Source organism: Neopsephotus bourkii, unplaced genomic scaffold, assembly GCF_033783945.1.
Source record: "Neopsephotus bourkii isolate Nb327-2 ecotype Australia unplaced genomic scaffold, CSIRO-AGI_Nbou_v1 NB_567, whole genome shotgun sequence".
NCBI classification, from domain to species: Eukaryota; Metazoa; Chordata; class Aves; order Psittaciformes; family Psittacidae; genus Neopsephotus; species Neopsephotus bourkii.
In genome coordinates, this window is record NW_026901068.1 from 1,348,333 (window position 1) to 1,361,005 (window position 12,673).

Here is a 12,673-nt window from a genome sequence, read left to right on the forward strand (position 1 = left end):
GTCTACCTTGCCTCCTGGGCCTGAAGTGTCCTCCCTTTTTCAGGTGGGGATGTATTACAAGCTGTGAAAATATTACTGATCTTTGTCTTTAGGAAGGAATATTTGATCTTTGAAGAGAGAGAAACCTGAGGAACACTTCTAGTGACATTCCCTTCCTTGCAGTAGGAGGGAGTTTTTGAAAGATGAATGATATGTTACAGAATGTGGCAGACTGGCAGTTTTAACATGGGTCTCTATACCTGGTTCTGCTCCTGAGAGGCTTCAAATGGATTCTCCTCAGCAAGAAATACCACAATGGTGTTCTCACACCACAGTTTCATTCTTAAAAAGCAGCATTGCTGCTCTTGACATGTTGTGTGGTTGAAAAAGTTTTACTTATACACATTTCTTGCTGATGCTGTTCATCATGAATATCAGAAAGATCCCCACAAAACATTGAATTTAGCAAATAAGAATATTTTGGACTTCACAATTCTTATTTCAAAATCATGAATGAAAGAAAATAAAATTATTGCTCATTTTGGTCCCTTGTTAAGTATGCAAAATGTAATAGAGCTACTTTGTTGTTAATTTCAAGGAGGAGCAGCATCAAAGAGAGCTATCCCTGCTTCCCAAACAGTTGGAAGAACTAGAAACCACACAGAGAAAACAGCTGCAAGATCTTGGACCAGCCAGGGAGTCAGTACTGGTGGGTGCACACACAAACTTGGCTACAAACAAGGTCACTGGAGAAGGCAATGCCCAGAGCGAGGACTACAAATAAAAGCATCAAACTCTCCCTGCTGTTAGTGGTCATTAGCTCATCGTTTGTACACGCTTTTCCTAAGTAACAAGTCTCTTCTCCCAAGTAACAAGTGATAGGACAAGAGGTGATGGCCTCAAGCTGCACCAGGGAAGGTTTAAATTGGATATTAGGAACAACTTCTTCCCTGAAAGGGTTGTCAAGTATCGGAACAGGCTTCCCAGGGAAGTGGTAGAGTCACCATCCTGGAAGTGTGAAAAAATGTGTGAATGAGGCCCTTAGCGGCACGGTTTAGTGCTGGCAATGGTTGGACTCCATGATCTTGAAGGTCTTTTCCAACCTCGTTGACTCTGTGATTAGAAGTAACAGCAGCTATTTCAACCCTCCCCTGCAGGATTAATTTGGGAAAAATAACGCTCTGGGCTGGAGCTGGCTTTGCCCAAGCTAAGGCTTACTGATTTACGAGCGTGCAACAGGGGCCAAGAACTGGCTCGTGGCAGTCTTGCATGTTAGGCCCTGACCCCGACCCCAACCGTGTGGTTTTCAGTAGGCCATCAGCTGATGTTGGAGGGCAGTTTATATAAATGAGAGAAAGCCTTGGGGGCAGAAAAAGGGTAACCACAGGGGGAAGAATGATGGTTACTTTCTGGGTGGTGGGCTCCTTGGCCAGTCTGGCTCTGCACAAGAGTCAATTTCCTGTCCCTGCAGCATCCTCTCCTGAAAGCAGGGTGATCAGTTATCCTTGGGTTTAACACTTGCAGCTTTTTAAGAGTATCATCAGCCTTAGCACCTTGAAGCAGTGACATGGTGGTCACTGAAGTCTGTGGCGAGGGGCCACTGACCACTGCTGCTTCCCAAAGGGAGGAAGGCTGCTGGCAGCCCCCTGCTCCAGCTCTGTGGGGAGGTCATGGCAGCTCAGTACCTTCCAACTTCAGAGTGGCAGAAGAGGCTTGCCATGCACGGTCTCAACACATGTGGCTCTTCTCTCCCTTGGAACCTCATGGGGCTGGAACTGCAGTTATACTTCCTCAGGGTTGCCATTCAGTGTCTTACACTTCATTCCTTGCATGACCTCAGCATTGCTACAAGCTGTGCTTGCTTGCTTTTAAACGTTTTAAGTAACACACGTCAACCCAATAACCTCCAAATGCACTTTATTCTAGATAAACCCATACAAACACTGACATGTATTTGTCATTTGCACTTTTTTTTACCATTCATTTTAAACAACAGGTTAACTTCTGTACAACAGGAATTACTTTACACATTAGTAAGACTTTAAACTAGATGACTGCAAAGTAATGCTCTGTAAGCTAGTGTTAGAAAATATGCTGTTTGCCATACCAGTTTGCCTGTAAACATGTGAATATATGTTAAAGAGAAGTTTGCTTTCATTTCAGAGACTGCTGTTAGAACTGTTAGGTTGCCGTAACACAGCTTTACTCAGAGGTCGTTCCTTTTTGTCTGTGTAACAGTAAGAGCAAGGTGCAGATATGGAAGGTGTGCCAATGTTTTGTGTGCTGACCCAAACCTACCAAAAAGAGCCACAATCACTTCATTATACTTCACATCACTTCGTGAGATCCACTTGATGGGTTACAAAGTCCCAGCATGACTTTAAATGGTTTACTAACAGAGTGACGCTGTTGAGGAGGCTTGAATAAAAGGCAATAATCCTATTCCAGGCTGTAGGCTAAAGCTACACGGCCTGCTTCAACACATACTTAATCTCTAGAAATTATTAAAGCTATTGTAGCAAACAAGCAGTAGTACAAATACAGAATAGGACTGATTTTTGTTCCCTCATCATATAAACACATAGAGTGAAGTTCACAGGATCAGACCCACGCAAACAGATTATATTTTACAGCTTTTTTTTTGTCTTTTTTTCTTTTTTTTTCCAAGCAGAAATGTTGGGTTTTAGTTTTCTGCCTGTACAGAAAGTTACTGTTGAACAAAACTATCACAGTTCATCCCAATGCACTGCCAGCAAACACCTGAGGTGGAACGGAACTGCTGAAACCTCAGGCTGAATGGAAAGAGTAATTAATGTGCTCATGCCCCTTCTTTAATATAGATGACTGTGCTTTAGTTATTTGCTGCTTTAAAGTGTTAGGTTAAGAATGATAAAAATCAAGCCCTTAAGTACAGGTATTCTAAGCTTAAGTGCTACTCAAGCCATGGGCCATTCCTTTAGGACAGTGGGCAAGATAGGTTAGGGTTAGGAGTGGCGTGTTTTTTTCCAATTAAAATTAAAACTTATCAAAATATACTGTGCCAGGCAGCGAAGAGAACTGCTGAAAGTACTGCAACATCGTAGTGCAGTTTCCTGAACAAAGCCATACATTCCATCAAGTATAAAGTGTAAACGTAACAGCAAGTGTAAGACTTGAATTTAAAACTAAAAAACAAAAACAAAAGCCATCACAGTATGGGTTGGTGGCTGCCCTCTCTGATATGCAAGAGGTACAACTTGTGCAATCATGTCGTAGGGAGGGGGCAGACCAGTAGGCAACGTGGTTTTGTCTCCTTGTCTTCCACGTTCACAGCGGTCTTGCTTCTGCCAAAGCGTGGTTAGCTTGTGCTGGCGCTGGGCCCAGCCCTGGCCTCTGGAGGCCTTCACACCCGAACCAGCCAGCTTCAGTTCTGCTCTTCTGCAGCCTCTGGGCTCCTCCAAAGCAGCAGCACACAGTAGGAAATGGTTTGAGGGCTCCACTGCCTGGGAGCCCCACATAGGTATCTCCAGCTGGTCACAGCCCAGCACAGGCTTTCTATACTACAGCTGGGCCATGTGTACCACAGGAGTCTCACCAAGGTAGGGACAGCTCTTCCTGCTCCCGTGGGCCACTGTATTATGCCACTCACCTCCAGTAGTGGAGCCCTCTGGGAACTGTGGAACGGTAGCTCTGGCTCATCAACACCTTACCTCAAATCTAAGGGCAGGTGGTAGCCTTATGTGCCTCCCTGTGACTGGAGCAGAGCTCACAGCAACTAACCATTTCAGTTCCGTAGTGGAGGGCAGAACTGTGCTGGTGTCAGAGCAGAGCCAGAGCTGCTATGGCTTTGCACAGTAGCCACTGCACCAATCTCGTCTCAGCAGCATGGCCACACACCTGCTCTCCAGCAGGTGTGGCTTTAGCTACCAAGGCAAATGTAATGGATGCCCTCCTTCTAAACTGGTCAGGCCTCAAAACCAGCCCAGCAGGACTAAGGCAGAGAGTCCATCACCCCTCCCCAAACCCAGCTCTCATATCTGTAGCAGTTTCTCACACACAGAGGTTACACCAGCCCTCCAGGTCTCACATATTATTAAACTAACACTTTTTTTTGACAAAGCCTGGAAAAAATATATGCTGGCTTTAGATCTGTGAGGCCCTTTTGTACATGGATGGCAAGACTGGCCAGGACAGTCAGCACGGCTGCAGGTTTGTGCACCAAAGTGCAGCCCTCGTCAGCTGCCTCATCAAATGGCAGGGGTGGCCTGATGCGGGTGCAGCTGCTCAGAGGCTGCACATGTGAAGCTGCTCATGAGTGTGTCACAGCTTGTTTAAGGATGGGACGGTAGAAATGTAAACACAGACTGATGCTGGGCTAGTGCCTTGCTCCAAAAGCTTCTCCCCAGGCTCAGTGGTTCGCTTCACTTTGGATGTGAAAATCCTAACTTAAGGAAGGTAAGTCCAGCCTTGTGGCATTTGCCCTTCAAACCTCAGACCTTTTTCTGCTAAGCATACTTGTCATAAGTGTCACTTTGGTGCTGTTTTGTGTGGGGTTCCCCCCCCCCCAAACAGGAACCAGTGTACGTTTTTGTCTGTAAGGAAGGAAACTGCAGCTGACCCGTATTCTGAAGCCAGAGCTCATCCTCACATTTTGTCAAGGCTGCTGAAGAGGATGTGGTGAAACATCAGCTTTCTCTCTTACAAAAAAAAGAGCTAAGCAACTTACAAGTCCACATGGGATGTGTTGCACATCCACTATGAGCTTGTTTTTAAGTAAGCAGAAAGCTCACTTAGGCAGTATTTTGGAACCAAAAGGTATGTACGTGTTTTCAAACACCTAAAAATGCTGGCCCTGCCAACTCTAGATGCACTTTTGCTTTCATGTGCCCATGTCTGAATATGTAACCCTGCCCGTACTTCTCTCCCAAACGCAGGTATTACTTGGAATGATCAGAGTGGAGAAGAGTGTCCAAATGTTTCAAACCCTGTACATGGAGTCAGTCAGAACAGTTTTGGGAGCAGCAGCACTTATTTAAAATCCCCCACAGTGACGCTGTGAGTCAGAGCTCTGCTCAAATCCATTTGCATTTTTTCTTTTCATCGAATAAGGCTTTTACTTGCCGGAGCTGTTTCTGGACGTCTTCAAACCCCCGTTCTCGCTCGAGTTTGCTGTCAATCTGTTAACAATTAGCAGAAAAGAGAATATTTTTTTCAGTGCTTATTTTGCTTGCTGGTTTTTAAAGCCTGCTTTGCTGCATTCTAACAACTACTGGCAGAAAACCCCATCTGAATGCCTGACTATATGCAAACATTCTTTTCTGACTTTAACACTTTCTTTTGGTAGTTTTCCTTTCAAGTCATTTTGATTTGCAATACTTCCACAAAAAGAATGACAGAGCCAAGCAAAAAACCCCCAAACAAATCCAACACATGTTCATCTCTTCAAGTGCGAGGCGAGGCCAGTGTTCCAGTTTAGCCTAGAGCAGATCTGCAAATGAAACTTTATTTCTCTTCTTTTGCCCTATAATCTGAGGGCAAACTGCCTCTCTTCCTCTAACTGGCCCACTTGGCACTGGCCCAGGGGATGGGAAGGAGCACTCCTGCTGTCTGGAAACTCTTTACTGGCAACTCTACAAAGTGACTGAGGTCTCAGTGAACTATGAATGAGGTTTAGCTGCTCCCAGTCAAAAGCCAGAGGAGGAAGAGCACAGGGATGGTTTCCTCTTAAGAACGGGGTAAGTTTAGCTAGTACTAGCTTCAAAAAAGAAATAAAGGGGCAACAAGATTAGAAAGTATTCTGAAGACTCCTCTACCAACAATCTTAATGAGCTCAATAAGTGTAGTACCACTCTGAGTATCATTCCAAGCATCTTTTAAGAGGTGAAGATGTGATGCTGAACCCAGATAATTTGAGATGTTAGAGATCTGAACTGGTAAGCTAGCTAACAGGTGACTGCGAGCTGAATGATTATAGTAAGTGCTGATGCTGTGCTGCTGGGCATGAAAGAGAGCAAGGTCTGGTTGCTGGGAGACCCAGACAACCTGCTGGAAGCGGTAATGAGGCTTTCAGGCAACACGCCCCAGCTGGCTCTTATCTGCCTCCCTGCGCAGGCACACGCAGCCTCTGTTAAGGATGCTGAGCAAAATGGAGTGGAGAATCCTACCATGCAAAGCAGGGGGCAGGGATTTTCTGACAAAGCTGCTTAGAGGTAGCCTGTAACTAAATGCTTTCAGTTGAGAAAAGATCTGTTAGCAATAGCAGGGACTGGAAGCTGGAGCTTCTTTAAGAGAGACTAATAGAGCAGAGCATAAGAGGGCTATGATTGGAAAGGAGCAGACATCTCTTGCTGTAAGGCTGAGCGTGCTTCGCTGGGGTGTTTGTACTGCCTGTTAAACTGAGATCCCTGGTGCTACAGTCTCATCTGATTTCTGAATCTCCAGGGAAATGGAGCGCATGCACAGGAGCTGTGACAGGCGTTAGCAGATACCCTGCAAACACAGTGCAACAGGAAGTCTAGGCTTACATAGGAACTTTCTCAAAACTGCGGAGAGGATTTTGCTGCCACCACCTCTGTGAAACACACTGTGACAGTAAAGGTGCATTTACAAACCTTTGGCCTGTGACCACTCCAAGAGCTGGGGGCTCCAGCCACTGTGAGGGCTGCTCTGGCTGACACAGCTCAGCTCAGCAGGAGGAGCAGCCTCAGCTGCACCACTGAGGGGCTCTCTGAAGTGGCACTCAGTGGCTCACAGAGGCCAGGTTTTTGTCAAGTCCAACTTTCAAGCCTGAGGTATCAAGTTGACATTAAGGGGTCAAGTAGGAATAAGAGACATGCTTACCTCCTCGTGGTATTTTGCTATGTATCTGTAGATTTCATTCAAGGCCACATTCTCATTAAATTCATTTTCATGTTTCTAAAACAGAAAACAGCTCTGGTCAGACAGTTCTCCTTTTTAAAAACCTTAGCATGAAAGCAAATGAAGTTGCTGCTTCTCAGCCATACCTTAGATTCCTGAGTCAGAAATTCTTCAACCTCTGAAGTGGTCAGTGGAGGCAGATCCCTGATGGCTTTATAGTATGCTTTTACTTCTTCCTTGTAGTGTGGAATGTCCTTAGCGTAGAGAAGCTTATTTGTTGGTGCTTCCTTAAAAGAAAATATTTGAAGCTTTGTCAGTTTTCACAGCACAGATTTCCTAAGGTTCCACCTCCACACAGTTAATTGCATCTAATTGTGTCTGTTCTCTGTGTGACTCATTTCTCTTTGCAGTGGTTATATGCAAGGAACCGAGGTTGAAATAAAGATGAACCACAAACGCAGGACCTCAGGAATGGTGCACTGTGTTTCATGACAGCTGCCATATAATTATTTCTATTGACATCAGGAGTGATGAACATTTGTCCCTTAGATATATTTTTCATTCTTTCTTCCTCCTCACTGCTCCTCAGACCTGAAAAACTGTGAAAGCTGAACCAAAGGGCTTGAGGCTGACACCCGAATTTACACACAGGATACAGGAGTGCTGGGGAAAGTTCCCCTAGGGTAATGTGCTAGATCCTGTCACAGCAGAGGATCACCTCAAACTCTTTGGTCCCTAACACTCCTTTCACTCAGGGGTTCACGAGAACAGAGAGCTGACTGCCAGGCGTGCACAGCCAAAGCGATTGATTTTTAACCCCAGGGCTTCAGCAGCTCAGGTCAGCACAGACCTACCAGTTAGCTTTGGGTTCATCTGAGGAAATAAATGCTGATGTTTGTGGTAGGAGCTGGAGCCCCACCTGGAAACCATGTTTTCAGAATGTAAAAGTGGGGGCTGGCAGTTTCCTGTCACTGCTCTAGTTTAAATTCTGGGGAACAGATGACACAGCCATGTGATACCTTGTCACTACTGTTTCCACCATGTGATGAAATGATCTAAATATTTGTTTTCTAAGTGTCTACAGGCTTTTAAGGTAAAAGGCTGAAAATCATGAAAGTAAATACATTTTAGTACTAAAAAGCCACAGGATGTTTACTGCATTGCAAACCTTTATGAGGTTTCAGCATCCCTTTACAGATGGCTAATGGGAACTGTATCAACAGTACTTCACAATGGATGTTCAGCACAAACCTAACAGAGCATGCTCATTTGCAGCTTTTGCATTAAGTGATGTGATTAGTTTTAATTCATTACACTTCACTGCTAAAGTAAGATAAATACGCACATTATTTGCTGTTTAACAGAGGAGCAGTTGGTTCAGATCACACACGAAATCAGTCCATTTTTATATACATATTTTTAGGCTAAAAACCATCTCCAGCCTGTACTTCTTGGTAGCATGAGCCTGAACAAATGCTTCCTGCTGTGGTCCAAAGAAAAGGAAAATACCCTTGGGAAAAACGAAGTATTTCTGACCCCTGGAGTTCTGGACAATGTACTAAAGAGCTTCTGAATGTAAGATTTCTGGACTTGTTACTCCAGCAAATAATTTTGCATATAAAAAGGGAGCAGCTAATACATGTGAAAGGAACTGTTTCAAACTTCAGAGCTCTTTCAAGTATTCTTCCAGCTGCCAGGAGCTTACTATGTGTGCTTCCTGCATACTGGCGTGCAGCAGACAAAATCTGGACTAATCAAATAATGTTAATACTTCCTAGACCTTTGCTTAAAAATTCTTTAAAAATTCATTAAGATCTTCCCATTTCCACCCTCTTCCACATATTCTATAAAAGCACTGTGCAGAAAATAAGTGCAGAGAAGACAAGCAGCAGTTAACTATAAATAAGGCATTCTAGTAGCTCTATCCGTTCACTCCAGTGAATTCTTCAAAGTGTTACGAGAAGGAGCAACGAAGAATGGAAACCCAGCTTAAACCAGACAATTCTGCCCCCAGTGTCAGCAGATCCATCTCCTAAATCATTATACAGTTGAAAAAGACATTGATTGAGAAGTCAGCAAAAGAATGGTAGGACAGCATTACCTTCCCCAGTGTCTGTTCAGCTAGAGAAAAGGCATCCATGAAAGCTTGTGCGATTACAGACAAACAGCCATCTATATGTGAAGTCTTCTTAATATCGAAGACAAACTGGGGATTCTTCAGTATGTTCACCCAGAAGCGAAGAGGAAGACTAGACAGAGAAAGAACAAGCATGTTTAAAATTAACCACTGAGGTAACACAGCTGCTTTAAAATGGTGTTTTAATTACACTGCACTCATGGAAAGAAGCACATTTCTGGTCTGCCTATTCATGTGAAAAAAGGGATCAGGGAACAAAGGGTGCAGGGAGCACACACATCAGTCAGTCAGCTTTCCATCTTTAAATAATGCTCTCAACCTGCAGGTATGTCTAAGTGTGAAGTCAGTATGCAGACTGAGAAGCCCTGGAAGCTATGGTGGATTTTATCAGTGTCCTATCAATATACTAAAATCACTAAAATCAACATACTAAATTTAATGGGATCTACAAAGCCAAACCAGACCTTCACCTAGACATGCCAAAAATCTTACTTTTCTGGTGACAGCTGACCTGTTCTACCTTTGCCGCTATATTTTCAGAGGGTGCATGCACTCCTGTGCATATCATACCTGTTGGTTTTCCATATGTGGACCACATCAGGGTCAGTTATTTTTTTGCTCTCAGCTTGGGCATCCAGAAAGTCAAAGAAATACTTGATGGCAACTGGTGCTTTATTGTTGGGTAAACTCCAAATGCTCCTGAAGAGCTTTTCAACGACCGAATGAATTGCAACCTGAAAAGTAAGAAAAGGAACAATGCTATTGTTACAAAAGCAAAGAACTGGATTTCTTGTCTCAGGGCACTGAGCATGCCCCAAGGTAACCACACAGAGGAACTATAATATGCTTGTGGCAAACACCAAGCCCAGGGATTACTGGTAAACAGGAGAGTCAATACTGAAAAAGAAATTACAAATACACCATAATGAGCTGCTTTCACGTGTCACACGTCCTATCACTTTACCAACATGAGAACTGTGGTGAACTCTGTGATAAATCGTAGGTGGAAGGAATCACTCATTACATCAAAGACATCAACTCTTCAGATGCTGTGGGCACCGTTGCTAAAGGCATTTGGAACTTGTGACTTGAAGTAAAAGGGAGGTGAGTGAAAGTTTAACCAGTTTTCTGGGGCACTGGTCTTCATGGTGTCATCTGTGACACATGTTGAACACACGTGATCATCAACACTTCACAGCCAAGCGACTGTGGCGCTTGATCTAATTCAGGAATAACAGCTTTGGGTGGCATACAGAGACACTAGTATTAGAGAGAAGAACTGAAAAAAATGGGTATTTCTAATCCAGAAGTGAAGCTATTTGGCTCACAAATGCAAGGGTTAGGTTGCCGATGGACTCACTGACATCATCACAGAGTATTTATAAGTAGAGACAAACAAAGCAGAACACTGTTTTGTGTTTTTTTTCTTCACATCTGTTCTGAAGCTCAGTTCAGCTCAGTCTTCTCTCAGCAGGAAGGATTCAAGTATACCCCAGGGCCTCGACGTGCTACTGGCCAGTTCATTTCATGTTACAAACTCTTCGATTGCTTCTGTGTGCATGTATGGATGAGACAGAGAGAGACATAGCTCTATGCAATTTCATTTAGTGCAGTGTGCATCATGGGTGGAATTTCACAGTGAGGATATCACAGCACTGTTGTCTGGAGCATTATTCTACTTTGGAGAACAAAATGATTAATTCAAAACCTTTTAAAAGGGCTGTTTCTTAAGAGCCTGATCTTTTCTTTTGTACTCCAGTCTTCCATGATAAGATATTAGTGGTTTACTCCAGCAGTACCTAAGGGCTTATGTTAGTTTCCACAGCTAATGAGAAATGACCAGTCTGAAATAATGATTGATAGATTTTTAAATGCAAGGCGGCCATAATCACCATCCCTTCTGGCCTCCTGTATCACACAGCTCTCGGTGTTGTGCACTGATTAATATTTTAACATACTGTTGCAAAGAGTTTTACAACCCTTTTGAGGAAGTCGGAAACTGGAGGCAGTGAGCTGGGGTTATTCCTAAACAATGTGCATTGTATAAATTAGGTAACTGTATTATAAATCCTAAGGACTTTGCTTTTAAAATTAATCTAGTCACTTCAGATGCTTAATTTGAGACCCTAGAAGATTTAATTTCATGAGCAGTATTTTGTGAAATTCAGGCCTTGGAAGCTGTCTCTGAGCTGGGCAAATTCTAGTAGAAAGTCAGGAGATTGTTGACTCTAAACTGTCTCTCCAGGAGGGATTGTTCACACCCCATGAGACCCATTGGCAAAATTCACTCTCTATAAGCTCAAAAACTATCTTTTTTCTTCAACCCGAGGAGAAAGGTTGTGCTTACTGAGCAGGTAGTGCGAGTAGTGGACAGTTTCAGAACTCTAGCATTAGAAAATGTGTCTGTCTTTGCAAATGGTCACAACCCATATTTAGCACAGTATTACACGCAGAGGAACTTGCATTATTTCTGCTTTAATTTCTACTTCTGCTGGGGCAAATTAGCCAAGCCTAACATCAGCCCTTCTTCAAAACAAGGCCATTAAAGTTTACCTTGGTTGACAGAAGCTTTGTCAGGTACATTTCCTTCACTTTGAATTTTTGCTTTCCCTTGTGACCTGCTCCTTTCACATCTTTGTTTGCTTCGGAGTCTGGTAAAATCTGTCGTGAAGAGATTAAAGAGATTACACAGATACAAATACAGCTCAGTATTAAATCCCCCACTTAACAGTGTAATGACGGAACTCACCAAATGACAGTGTTCATCTGAGTAGTCCACATCTAAACAACAGAAAGCAGAGAGTAAACAGGCATTAATGAAACACACAGCTACAAGTTTGTGAATGCTGCTGGGCTCTGGGCTGTTCATGCCATGATGCCAAGCAAGCAGGCTCAGCATCATGCTTTCCTGCCTGCAGTGTGGGGAAGCCTCTGAGAAACACACGGGTCCTTGCTCACCTCCCCAGTGCCAGCCTGTAGCTCTAACCACTAAGCTAGGGCATCATCATCTGCTGCTGGAGTAAGCTGGCAGCAAATTGCAGCTCCTCTGAAAGGAGGACAACAGACAGCACACAAGATGACTGCATTGCTTTAGTCTAATAGTACTCTGTGCAGGCAGGCTGAGGTCAGGCTTGAAAGCAACGGCTGAGAACAGACAGCCCTGTCCTTGCTGAGGGAGAGAGCAATGCCATCCCAGTGACTTGCACTTCAAGGTGAATTACACACTAGGAGTGTCTGTTTCCCTCCAGGGGCTACAGAAAGTACACCTCCCCCAAGTCACAACTGGGGTGGGAGCAACCAGCATCACAGGGGTCGGTGAGATGAACTGACCCCTTGTAAGCACCCTGTAACTCCTGACCTGCTGTTGAGACAGCAGAGTAAAAGCTTTCAGAAACACAGTCAAGAGAATAAGGATAGCTCCAAAACTGTATTTTTCTGTTATGTCTGTCTCTGGACAGCACACCGCTATATCCCTCATGCACACCACCAGGCACTGGAGCAGGGCATGTTCCCTGCGTTGGTCTTGTCAGTGCCACCTGTGCTTCCCTGCCCTGCTTTCCTGCCTATGAGTCTGTATCTTTAAGTATTTCAAGATTTATTTGCTGACAACTGTAAGTCTTTCTGTCCTTCTTTCCTCTTCCCACTGCCCTTGTGCCTGCCACACACCCAGAGCCAGGGTAACATGGCTTTTTATTTGGTTCAGCTGTATCAAAGTACCAT

At 44.1% G+C, this 12,673-nt stretch overlaps 1 protein-coding gene across 1 annotated transcript in view; it reads right to left on the bottom strand.

The window, feature by feature from the left end:
- Positions 1–1,879: 1,879 nt before the first annotated feature.
- Positions 1,880–12,673, bottom strand: part of PLXNC1 (plexin C1) — a 71,636-nt gene continuing 60,842 nt past the window's right edge. The window contains exons 25-31 of the mRNA XM_061351273.1: positions 11,703–11,734; positions 11,507–11,614; positions 9,524–9,687; positions 8,918–9,065; positions 6,963–7,103; positions 6,799–6,873; positions 1,880–5,135 (exon numbers count right to left, since the gene is read on the bottom strand). Of these exons, the coding sequence (XP_061207257.1) occupies positions 5,031–5,135; positions 6,799–6,873; positions 6,963–7,103; positions 8,918–9,065; positions 9,524–9,687; positions 11,507–11,614; positions 11,703–11,734 (773 nt within the window). The 3' untranslated portion in view covers positions 1,880–5,030. The remainder of the gene's footprint in view (positions 5,136–6,798; positions 6,874–6,962; positions 7,104–8,917; positions 9,066–9,523; positions 9,688–11,506; positions 11,615–11,702; positions 11,735–12,673) is intronic.